This window comes from Vanacampus margaritifer, chromosome 2 (assembly GCF_051991255.1).
Source record: "Vanacampus margaritifer isolate UIUO_Vmar chromosome 2, RoL_Vmar_1.0, whole genome shotgun sequence".
Lineage (NCBI taxonomy): Eukaryota > Metazoa > Chordata > Actinopteri > Syngnathiformes > Syngnathidae > Vanacampus > Vanacampus margaritifer.
This window is the reverse complement of record NC_135433.1, coordinates 54,927,286-54,940,232: the sequence shown is the minus strand read 5'-3', so window position 1 is coordinate 54,940,232 and position 12,947 is coordinate 54,927,286. Positions and strand designations below refer to the sequence as shown.

The 12,947-nt window shown below is 43.6% G+C and overlaps 1 protein-coding gene across 4 annotated transcripts in view; it reads left to right on the top strand.

The window, feature by feature from the left end:
* The window catches only part of LOC144043711 (junction plakoglobin a-like), a 145,398-nt gene that overhangs the window by 114,377 nt on the left and 18,074 nt on the right, over positions 1 to 12,947 (top strand). For all 4 annotated transcript variants that reach the window (XM_077557622.1, XM_077557621.1, XM_077557624.1 and 1 more), the window contains 5 exons: positions 4,509 to 4,762; positions 4,829 to 5,067; positions 7,154 to 7,355; positions 7,441 to 7,585; positions 7,674 to 7,777. In XM_077557622.1, coding sequence (XP_077413748.1) covers positions 4,509 to 4,762; positions 4,829 to 5,067; positions 7,154 to 7,355; positions 7,441 to 7,585; positions 7,674 to 7,777 — 944 coding nt within the window. The remainder of the gene's footprint in view (positions 1 to 4,508; positions 4,763 to 4,828; positions 5,068 to 7,153; positions 7,356 to 7,440; positions 7,586 to 7,673; positions 7,778 to 12,947) is intronic.

Sequence of the window (12,947 nt, the reverse complement as noted above, 5' to 3'; positions counted from 1 at the left end):
AGAGGTGCTGGTAGTATTTCACAGTTTGAGACTTGATTAAGTATGGCATCACTAACTAACCAGTAATCAAGATAGATTTTGCTGAACCAACTGGTTTGAACCAATAATATTGCCTCTTATCTGAATGTGTATGTCCCATAAATCTGTTAGATTTAAGGATTCACACTAGTCAGATAACATGGAATTAAGATGTGTAGAATTATATCTGCTGGGGTGTCTGTCGAGCCAGTCATCTTTAACCATATTCCAATCTCCTCCTAAAGTAATGTTTTCTGATACATATTTTATTTTGAGTTGAAATAGCATTTCTTTTATTTCAGAGAGGAGATTTCTATTTTGCGCTATACTGCAGTGACCATAAATATTTCCCAGGATTAAAATGGAATCATCCATTTTAAGTACTGTCAGAATCCAGTGACCATTTACATTTATTCGGATTTTGTAGTAATTATCTTCCCCCTGACAGTTGTTGAGTAGAATTTCTACACCAGCTGATCTTAATGTTCCATGTGAAAATATTATATTGTTGCCCAAAATGTTTCATCTGTTTCGTTTGAATGAGTTTCCTAAAGTATAATGCATTGTGCAAGTTTGCTTTTGCAATATAGAAATAAAGCCTTCCTTTTGACACTATCCCTTAGACCTAGTATTGTTAACAGTCTCAAATTGCACTTAAACCGCATATTTATTCACACACATAAAAATCACCCAAAAAGAGAAAAGGTAAGTAAACTTACTCTAAGAATTAAACGATACCCAAAGTTGGTCCCTAAAAACTAAGTGAGCATTTGCCTTCTTTAAAGTAGCTTTTGTATATTTATTGAACATAACATCACAACCATTCATTTGGAACAAATCAGAAATTAAACAATTAGAACTATTTAAAGGTTGTGTCTCACCTTTAAACTGTAACTATGCGGCCATCAATAATTGCATTGTGGCCTTTGTAGTAAACTACCTTATTCTGTGATCTAGCCAGTTTTATTTTTGGCCAGAGTAGCTCCTGGCTGGTTCTCAAATATTTTCTAAGTTAGCCAATCTTCAAAATATTTTCAAAGTGCCACCTCTGGAGCCTCAGCAGGGGGGGGGGGGGGGGGGGCTCTCGCCTGTCATATCCGATATAGGGGTGCTATGGGGCGGCCTCCCTGACCACATTTGCCCAGGTCTGTGATGCCCTTAGCTGTCCGGGGCTGCACGCGCGCCATACTGAGCGGATCGGCGCGTATCCCCTGCCCTGCGCCGAGAGGCGCGGGTAACCCCCTGAACCCCGCTCGTGATAGGGACTGGGGACTGCAATTATTTCCCACCAACGAGGAATTCCCAGTAAGCGCGGGTCATAAGCCCGCGTTGATTAAGTCACTGCCCTTTGTACACACCGCCCGTCGCTAATACCTATTGGATGGCTTAGTGAGGTCCTCGGATGGGCCCCGCCGGGGCCGGCGGCGTGCCGAGAAGACGATCAAACTTGACTATCTAGAGGAAGTAAAAGTCGTAACAAGGTTTCCGTAGGTGAACCTGCGGAAGGATCATTACCGAGAGACCACCTTTGACCAGGCCGAGGGGCGCGGCTGAGGATTTGGGGGTTCGCTGCGCGGAGATATGGGGACAAGGGGGTGGCTCTGGCCACCAACCCCACCACGGCCCCCAGCTCCGGCCGCGACCCCCGGGATGTCGGGGAGGTCGTTCGGCCTCCCCTTCGCCCCACCGTCCACTCAACCTTTAGTTCGGGGCGGGCCGCGCGGCTCGGCCCACTCGGAACACAACACCCAAAAGCCGACGGGTACGCAACACTCCCCCCGCATCTTCCTTGATGAAGTCCTAGACAAAGCGGACTTCTCGCTCCCTGCAGGTTTCTGAGTCCTTCGTAGATTTCCACACTTTGTCTCGATGCACTTGTCTCACAAATTGCATAATGACCTGGCGTCTGCGGCCGCCCTCCTTCCTCCCGATGCGGTTTACGGCGTCGACCACATTCCCGATGTTGTCAGCCCACTGCGGAAAAATCTTCATCAGAAGCTCCTCGATCTTCTCCCTGATGTTTTCACCGCCTTCTTCTTTAAGGCCAGACAACCGTAGATTTCAACGACGTTTGTATCGTTCAACTTCCAGTACCTTTTCTTTCAAAGCAGCCTTTTCCTTCTCCATATTTTGACACTTGACTTCCAGAATGTCGATCTTTGAGTAACTGTTCAGCTGGTGACATTTCCCCTGCATTGAATCTTTTTTTCTCATTTATTTTTTTATTTTTGTCCTAATAAGTCACCCTGCAAAGCAATATTCTTTCAATTTAAGCATTAAATCATCATTTTGGGGGTATAGGATTTTCGCTGAGCAGGAAGGGTTTGGAATATGTAACCAGCAACATAATGTACAGTGCTCAGCGTAAACGAGTACACCCCCTTTGAAAAGTAACATTTTAAACAATATCTCAATGAATACAAAAACAAATGGAAAAGTGTTTTTTTTTAAGTAACACCCATTTATAATAAACTGTCTGCTTGACACCTATGTAATAAATAATGAGACTCACCTGTAAAGGCTTGTAGTCTAAAATTTTTATTTGAAAAGATGTTCTGTGGGGTGTACACTTTTTTGCAAAACCCTTATTTGTGTAAATCTGAAAACTTTGTTCTCTAATTTATAATATTAACCTTACTTTCATATTATAAGTCAAACAGATGTAATATAAATTTAGTCTTGTCATCATTTTGGAAATAGTTTTTGTGTTCATTGACATATTATACAAAGTGTTATTTTTCAAAGGGGTGTACTCATTGATGCTAAGCGTTTGAGTATAACACTGAATAAGAAGCCCTATACTGTGTTGTGCGTGTTTGTTTCAGAATGAGAGAGGGATGTGTTGTGAGAATTTCAAAATTATGTTGTGCATTTTTAAGGAAAAGTACTACATTTGGATTTATAGAGCTGTCTTTAAAATGATCTGTCTTTTTTTGGGAGGGAATCTTTATGTTCTAATGGTATCGGCATCTGGTATCAGTATCTGCGACTACTCAACAGTTGAGTATCTGTATCGGTCTGAAAAAAAGCGATATTGAACATCCCTATTTAAAATATATGTATCTGTCTTTTTATTCAAAAGGGCCCATGCTTACCTTTTCCTGGGGCCCCAAAATTCTTAAATCCGCCCGTGCGTTTACCATATAGTTTATCCAGTATCCTGATGTCAGTATTGATGAAAGCTGCATGGTATCACAGTACAGGTAGTCCTGTAGTTACGAACATCCGAGTTATGAACATTCGCAGATGCAAACAAAGGCTGACTGATGTCCTTAAAAACTGTATTTTGCAAGTAAGTTTATACGTTAATATTTAACGCGCCACATCATACATTACGGTACAGTACTGTACTGTAGTTCCCCTCTCTGCCACAACCCCGCCGAGCAGCATTGCGACATTTGCGCATTTCAACTACCTCTCTGTCCGGCGGTGAATGGCACAGCCTGGAGCCACGGTCCAATGGCCACGGCGCACGCACTTAATATTGCCGCCACACTGTGAATACATTTCAGAGGTTCTCCTGGAGGATATTCACGAAAAGCAGCCCTCGTCGTCTTCTGTATCATCGTAGAAGCAAAACGTAAAATTTTTCTCCAGCTTCAAAATCTATTCAATCTGCGGTCGCAATCTTGGCTCGTCATATGCACTAATCACAATTCATGGACAGTCGGACAACATACTTTCCTGAGACTGTTACACTCAATACATAATGCCTTCCACTTCAGCAGCCTCACATGAACTCAAAGCAATAACTCCTCCACCATCTATGTACAGTAAGCATTTTTTATTGCATTGTACTGTGAACATTTTTTATTTACTGAGCAAGAGTGGTTCAGATAATGGATGGATGGATGATGTCATTTAATGTATTTTTTTATTTATTTAATTGATTTACTGTAAAGAAAGTATATATAAGGTATATAATTTTATTTGTTTACTTTTTTACATATTTGTATTATTTTATTCAAAAAATATAATTTGATAAAATTTAATTTGGAAACAAAATTTTATGTGATTCAATTTACAAACAAATTTGACTTACAAACCATTGTGTTCGTAAATTGAGGACTACCTGTATTGATATTTTAGTATTGATCCACCCAACACTATAACATGCATTAGATGCATATGGTGGGAAATTGATGTCTGGGCTTCCCTAAACTGCTGCCCCCGTGACGTAACCACAATTAAGTGGAGGATAAATGATTCATGGATTAGTTAATCTCTTGCATTGACTGAAACTGCATCCCACCGTCAAACTCTATTTTTTTTGGAGTGCTTAAAAGTACCGCATCTAGAACTCATTTTGTGGTTTGAAGTACCAACAAGTCATGGCTGTCGGGAGACTGTTCCTCAATTTTTTGGATCCATATATGGCTTTATTGGTCTCAGAAAAACTATGCTGCAACAGCATTATTCAACATAGGGCATTTCTCTCCTATATGGATAGTGTGTATTCATCTGGTCTCTGTCTCAATTTTCCTCCACAGATTTAGATGCTCAGTACTCATTAACCCGGGCGCAGCGCGTCAGGGCAGCCATGTTTCCAGAGACACTGGTGGAGGGAGAGGCAGCCATACCTGTTCAAGCAGATCCCACACAACAGAGCAATGTGCAAAGACTGTCCGAACCCTCACAGTTACTCAAGACAGCCATAGTTCACCTGATAAATTACCAGGATGATGCCGAGCTGGCCACAAGAGCAGTGCCGGAGCTCACCAAGCTCCTTGCAGATGATGATCCGGTACTTTGTTACGTTGTCTTTTTCTTTCACAATTATCCCTTGAAACGATCTTGCTCTGTTAACTAGGTAGTGGTGAACAAGGCAGCCATGATTGTCAACCAGCTCACTCGTAAGGAGGCCAGTCGTCGGGTGCTGGTGCAGTCTCCGACCATGGTTGGAGCCGTGGTTCGTGCCATGACAACGGCAGCTGACATGGAGACTGCTCGCTGCACTGCAAGCATCCTCCACAGCCTGTCACACCAGAGTGAGGGACTGCAGGCCATATTTAAGTCCGGAGGGATACCAGCTCTTGTCCGCATGCTGAGGTAGAATGATTTTAACTGGCTGACAAAAGGTTCATATTTGAAAGTAATAACACACATGCTACTGATCCATTTCTCACAAATTAGTGGACATGTTCTTCTGTATTTTAAAGGTTTATTACATCCAAACAAATGTAGTTCATATCGTGTGGAGTTTGAGTTTGAGTTTATTTTAAACAGGAAGACAAAACGTCATGTCTTGTAGGCCTACATCGTAAAATGCCCTCCTAGTGCGTATTGACAATTCTGAACATCCTAGCATTTCTGCTATTTCTACAATGCAACGCTTCATTTCCACGACGTATTGTATTGGTTTTACACGCAACTAGCATACAAACCACATTCTAAAAACTGCAAAAATGGCTCAACTTGAAAAATGGAGGTAACAATTTGCATGCATCTTTTCAAGTTCTTTCAACTCAGCCGCCATTGTGTAAAAGATTACTTTAGTAAAAACAACCTAATTTGTTTTGCACTCTAGAACCTTAATTAAATTGAACCAACTTAATTTTCATTCTGTGATACTACTCTATTTGATTATATACTGTAAAAAAAATAGTGCGGTACCAACTAAATAAATTGAGGTAACCATTTGTATCTTTTAAGTTATTCCAATTTAGCCATTTAGTATAGAGAACATGATTTGTTTTGTATTCTACAAGTGTAATTAAGTTGAACCAACATAATTTTAACTATGCAAAAACTCCTCCGTTTGGTCACTTGTTCTTCAATTCTACTTGAATCATTCAACTCATGATGACATACAATGAGGAACTGGAGGTACAACACTTGGTAATGACAAGTTGAATTGAACACATGACTGCACCCTTGATATTTCAATATGCCTCAAAAAGACTTGACAATCATAATGGACAGACTGATTAAAAGTCACAAGCATGTAGATCTGCACCTTCTCTAGCCAGCTCTTATTAATATAAGCCACAAGCCTCTTAATTTATAAACGCCCTTCTCTTTCTCTAAACATTGTTTTGAATGTTTGAATGGGCTGAGCACTTTGGAAAACCTCTTAACCCGTGGGCAGTATTTTATTTTGAAATGGCTTGGTCAGAACCAACAAAAAGCCAAAAAAATGGTCACAATAACGGCTAGGGGTAAAACTAACAGATTTAACAGTCTTCTGCCATGGACCTTGGTCTTCAATTCTCCCCAAAGATTCTCGACATGATGCAAGTTGGGGCATTGTCCAGGCTATTCAGTAACATTCACTTTTGCCCTCTGGAGGTGGTCCTTCACCAGGAGCGACATATAGGTTGGGTCATTATCATGTTGAAAGACAAAGCGGTGACCCATAGTCAGTTTTGCTGCTGACTGCTTGAAGTTTTCATCCAAGATCTTCAAATATGAAATGACAAACCATCTTAATTGTCTTTTTTGAGTACATTAGCTGACTTGAACCTACTTGATGCCACATCTACTGTATATGTTGGTATAATTTCCCCACTTTATCACTTATATAGCCATAATGATGCCCTGAAAGCTATTATTAAAGATATACTCATTTAATTTGTCAAAATCGCTCTATTTATAGACCATTTTAGAGAAAATTTAAAATAGAACAAAACATTTATAACTACATTTCTCTTAATTTCTTATAAAGCTGTTGAACAGTCAAAAGTGTTCTCTTCAAACATGGTCAAATGTGTAATTTGTTTTTATTCTCTTTCAGTGTTTAAAAAGGTTCAAGTGCTACTATCCCACTTTTTGTATCGACATTGCTGGTTTTGTGGTGCAGAGTCATTCTGGACAGATTTTTTTGTGATAGCAAGTTTAGAAGGGTTGAAGCGCATAAATCTAATTCAAGCAACTCTGTTTTGTAAAACAGAGTTAGGATGGAGGAACCTGAAAAGCCTCGAGGATCATTGCTCCTCGTATAGAAGTACTGTAATTGGTGTATTCAAAGCAAAAAGACAAACGTAAATACAACTTCAATAAAAAAAATGACAAAAAAATCTCGTGATCAGACGATCCCAATATTTTTGGGCGTGGTGCCATTTGATTGCTTAGTGGTCCTGAAATAAAATCTTGAATAACATTTCTATTGCCATCCTATGCCATTTTTTTTTCACAGTTCACCTGTGGAGTCAGTTTTATTTTACGCCATAACCACCCTTCACAACCTTCTGTTGCATCAAGAGGGAGCCAAGATGGCAGTGCGTCTTGCTGATGGCCTTCAGAGGATGGTGCCATTACTGAAAAAGAGCAATCCCAAGTTCCTCGCAATTACTACAGACTGTCTCCAGCTCCTGTCTTACGGCAACCAAGAGAGCAAGGTGAATATGGTTAGGTGTGGATGTTGAAATTTATTTTTAACTATCAGTAATTAATTACTGACCTTGTGCTTCCTGGTATTCATAGCTAATCATACTCGCCAACGGAGGCCCAGAGGGTTTGGTGTTCATCATGAGGAACTACAACTACGAGAAGCTGCTATGGACCACCAGTCGAGTACTCAAAGTACTATCTGTGTGTCCCAGCAACAAGCCCGCCATAGTAGAAGCTGGTAAAAATAAAGCACTAAACAGTAATGGAAAATAATGACAGGTGATGCAGACAATGTTGTGTCAATCTATATTTACATCTGTCTGCAGGTGGTATGCAAGCTTTGGGTCAGCATCTCACAGGGTCCAGTCAACGTCTGATTCAGAACTGTCTATGGACGCTTCGCAACCTGTCAGATGCTGCAACCAAACAAGTATGTATGGCTCAACTTCTAAGATTTCAACGGTATTAGTTCTACCACAACTAATGAAACAAAATTGTGTTAATGACACTGCCACTTTTTTCCATAGATATCAAAATTGAGCTCATTGAACGGATACAAATCGAAGCAAATTAACAATAATTTTGATAAACAAAGGAACTATGACAATGTGAGCAAAAGTTAATACAGACAAACAAAGACTATGGGCCAAATCCTCTAAAGGTTTGTGTGGCTTTTGCGCAGCGCTAACTGTTAAAAATGCAACTAAAACGTCTCATTTACAAAGCACGAGCAGACGGTGAATTTCTTTACGGACTGCGCTTATTTAACCCATTAAGGCCTAAAGCGCCTGGCAAAACATGCCTTTAAAAGCTATGGGTGACTGTAAAATCACTCCCGAAAACCTGAAGTTTTCCTGGAAATTCAACAACATTGTTAATGCCTACTAAATAATTGATGTCTCAGCTCCTAAAGCAGATGGAAACATAGTTCCAAAAACATTTCAGAGCTTGTTGACGTACAATATGTCATGTTCTGTCTTGGTAATGTGTTTTTCTCAGTTTAGTTTTCCCGGCAATATGCTAGTTGTCCTTAGGTGGCCCAGTTGAGCAGGGAGGTGCTCACCTGAGGGCAATTGAAATCAAGTCCTTGTTTTAAGGCTTCACAGCACACCAGCACATTGCTGGATCGTTCCTTTGTTCTTTGTTTGCTGTCGCACCTAATCCTGGTTAGTAGTCTTGTCTGTGTGTTTACGTGAGTTTAGTCTGTTGTGTTTGTTTCTTTGTATCTGTTTTATTTTTTACTTTGTTTTTGATAGTAAGCCTAGTTAAGTTAATTAAACATTTTTTTGTGAGCACACCTGGCCTCCCTCACTGCTTCCTGCATTTGGGCCCATAAACCCCTGCACGCCATAACACAATACGCGAATGCTGGTCAGCCCGGGCATCATCATTCACAAGTGATGCATTAACACTCCGTTTATAAAGCTTATATGAAAATCCACGTGACGTGCACATCTCAACATATGCCCGCATCAATTTCTGAAAATATTAAAATGATCGCATCAATATTTTGTATTTTATGAACATTGAATGAATGAATTACGTCATATTCCTCTCAGTTCACTACAGCTTAATGCCGCCTAACCGTTATAAAGCCTGAACCATGAAATATATGAGAGAAAATTCTGATTCTTTGTAAGTACAGTATTTATTGGTCCTTTTGAACAAACAAACAAAAATTTTGAAAATCAACTTCCACATAAGACTTTTGATTTGTGTCATATTTGATACATCCGGTCACAATGCTTTAAATCTGTGCATTTAAAAAATATATACATCATAATAAACACACATATCAAACATATTAGTATTTCCCAAAATCAGAAAGAACATTTCCCACTATTAATAAGTATAGGTGTCTCTCCTTTCTTAATTGGGGCAATCTTGCAAGGTCGCTGGAAAAGCCATCAGCTGGGTGATACCTGTGGAATGCATGTGTCAGATCATATACATCAGGGTTTTAATGGAAAAAAATATTCTACTCATGAAATATCCATCCATCCATCATCTACCGCTTATCCGGGTCAGGTCGCGGGAGCAGCAGGTTTAGCCCAGACATCCCTCTCCCCAGGCACTTCAGCCAGCTCCTCCGTCGGGATACCAAGGCGTTCGCAGGCCAGCCGAGAGACATAGTCTCTCCAGCGTGTCCTGGGTCGTCCCCGGCGCCTCCCGCCGGTGGGACATGCCCGGAACAACTCTCCAGGGAGGCGTCCAAGAGGCATCCGAACCAGATGCCCGAGCCACCTCAACTGGTTCCTCTCAATGCGGAGGAGTAGCGGCTCGACACAACCCACAGCTCGTGACCATAGGTGAAGGTAGGAACGTAGATTGACCGGTAAATCGAGAGCCTTGCCTTTCGGCTCAGCTCCTTTTTTACCACAACGGACCGAGACAGAGTCCACATCACTGCAGACGCTGCACCGATCCGCCTGTCAATCTCCTGCTCCAACCTACCCTCACTCGTGAACAAGACCCCAAGATACTTGAACTCCTCCACTTGAGGCAGGATCTCATTCCCGACCTGGAGAGGGCACTCCACCCTTTTCCGACTGAGGACCATGGTTTTGGATTTGGAGGTGCTGATTTTTATCCCAACCGCTTCACACTCGGCCGCGAACCACTCCAGTGAGAGTTGGAGATCATGGCTTGAAGAAGCCAACAGCACCACATCATCTGCAAAAAGCAGAGATGGAATGTTGAGGTCACCAAACCGGACCTCAAGTTATGAACAGAATCGGTGACAAAGGGCAACCTTGGCTGAGTCCAACACTCACTAGAAACAAATTCAACTTACTGCCGGTAATGCGGACCAAACTCTGACATCGGTCTTACAGGGACCGAACAGCCCGTATCAGGGGGCTCGGTACCCCGTACTCCCGAAGCACCCCCCAGAGGACTCCCCGAGGGACACGGTCAAACGCCTTCTCCACAAAGCACATGTGGACTGGTTGGGCGAACTCCCATGCACCCTCGAGGACCCTGCAGAGAGTGCAGAGCTAGTCCACTGTTCCACGGCCGTGACGAAAACCACACTGCTCCTCCTGAATCCAAGATTCGACTGAATAGACCTTACCAGGGAGGCTGATGAGTGTGATCCCTCTATAGTTTAAACACACCCTCCAGTCCCCCTTCTTAAAAAGGGAGACCAAAGTTGTAGAGGCGTGTCAACCATGAAAGCCCCACAACATCCACAGCCCTTAGGAACTCCGGAAGGATCTAATCCACCCCCGGGGCCCTGCCACCGAGGAGCTTTCCAACCACCTCACTGACTTCGACCCAAGAGATAGGGGAGCCCACCTCAGAGTACCCAGACCCTGCTTCCTCAAAGGAAGACGTGTCGGTGGGATTGAGGAGGTCTTCGAAGTATTTTCCCCACCGATTCACAACGTCCCGAGTCAAGGTCAGCAGCACCCCATCTCCACTATACACAGAGTTAATGGCGCACTGTTTTCCTCTCCTGAGACGCCGGATGGTGGACCAGAATTTCTTTGAAGCCATCCGGAAGTCGTTTTCCATGGCCTCACCGAACTCCTCCCATGTCCGAGTTTTTGCCTCAGCGACCGCCGAAGCTGCATTCTGCTGGGTAGCCGGTACCTGTCAGCATCCTCCGGAGTCCCACAGGCCAAAAAGACCCAATAGGACTCTTCAGCTTGACAGCATCCCTTACGAGGATTGTCGCCACGACAGGCACCAACCACTTTACGGCCACAGCTCCGATTGGCCGTCTCAACAATGGAAGCGCGGAACTTGGTCCACTTGGACTCAATGTCCCCCGCGTCCCTCGGGATAAGGGAGAAGTTCTGCCAGAGGTGGGTGTTGAAACTCTTTCTGACAGGGGATTCTGCCAGACGTTCCCAGCAGACCCTCACAATATGTTTGGGTCTGCCCGGTCGGACCAGCATCCTACCCCGCCATCGGAGCCAACACACAACCAGGTGGTGATCAGTTGACAGCTTCGCCCCTTTCTTAACCCGAGTGTCCAACATATGCGGCCGCAAATCCGATGACATGACTACAAAGTCGATCATTGAACTGCGGCCTATGGTGTCCTAGTGCCAAGTACACATTTGGACACCCTTGTGTTTGAACATGGTGTTTGTTATGGTCAGTCCGTGGCGAGCACAGAAGTCCAATAACAAAACACCGCTCGGGTTCTGATCGTGGGGGCCTTTCCTCCCAATCAAGCCCCTCCAGGTCTCACTGTCATTACCCATGTGAGCGTTGAAGTCCCCCAGCAGAACGAGGGAGTCCCCAGGGGGAGCGCTCTCCAGCACACCCTCCAAGGACTCCAGAAAGGGTGGGTACTCTGAGCTGCTGTTCGGTGCATAAGCACCAACAGTTAGGACCCGTCCCCCCACCCGAAGGCGAAAGGAGGCTACCCTCTCGTTTACCGAGGTAAACCCCAACGTACAGGCGCCTAGCTGGGGGGCAATGAGTAGGGGCCCGGCCGGGCACAGCCTGAAATGGCAACGCGGGCCCTCCATCCCATGGGCTCACCACCTGTGGGAGGGGCCAAAGGGGTCAGGTGCGCAGTGAGTTGGGTGGCAGCTAAAGGCAGGGGTTGGGTTCTTGCACCAATCCTCTCGAGAGGGGCTGGACTCTCTTCCACTCTGGAGTTGCCCAGATACTCATGAAATAGAGGGCTCAAAATGTCTTGTATTTAATTAATATAAAAAGTTTAGCTTTATAGGGTTAATGAGGAAAACTCATGTCCACAAACTGTTTTCTGACTGTCCCTTTCACACCACAGTCCGAAGCAATAACCTTTATTAATATGACGTTAACACTTAAGAGGGCACAAATTGCGGGTACAAATGAAGAGCAAGTTAAGGTGCTAGAGCAGTGCATTCTTAGTGGATTTAGCCATGTCAGCAAAATGCTGATGCAAAAATACAAAAAAATGTGTAATGAGGTGGACAGGCGAAGCACGATAAGACCCGTGGCCTTGCTTGAGTATTTAAAAAACCAGGGTGTTTAACTCTTTCACTGCCATGGACGTTAAAAGACGTCAAGTAAAAACCTACGGAGGGCTGCCAATGACGTTAAAAGACGTCATCCAATTTTTTTATTATTATTTTTTGAAACCGGTGTGGTGAAAGTTTCAAGCAGATCTAGTTAGCCTAATGACTATTTTTGGCCCCTAGATGGCAGCGATGACTCTCTTTTGACAAGATTGGGTAGGCGCCAGTAGAAGACGTGAGGCGGAGCTAGAGGGGACAATGGCTGGGGAAGGGAAGAGAACATGGCGACCGGTTGCAAGCAGCTCACGCTCGAGCAGTTTTTTTCAAAGACGAAAAGCATCGACCAACGCTAGAGCACATTGATGACGACGATGATCATCATCGATGATGATGATGGTGACTGCGAGGTTGGAAGCATTGACGCGGCAGGAGAAGACGTGAGGCGGAGCTAGATGGCTGAAGAAGCGAACAATGGCAACCGGTTGCAAGCAGCTCACACTTGAGAATTTTTTTCAAAGACGAAAGGCATCGACCAACGCTAAAGATCATCGATGATGATGATGGTGACTCCGAGGTTGACGCCGAAGTTGGAAGCGCTGACGCGGCGGCTATGACGACGTCATAAAGGTTCACGGGCTA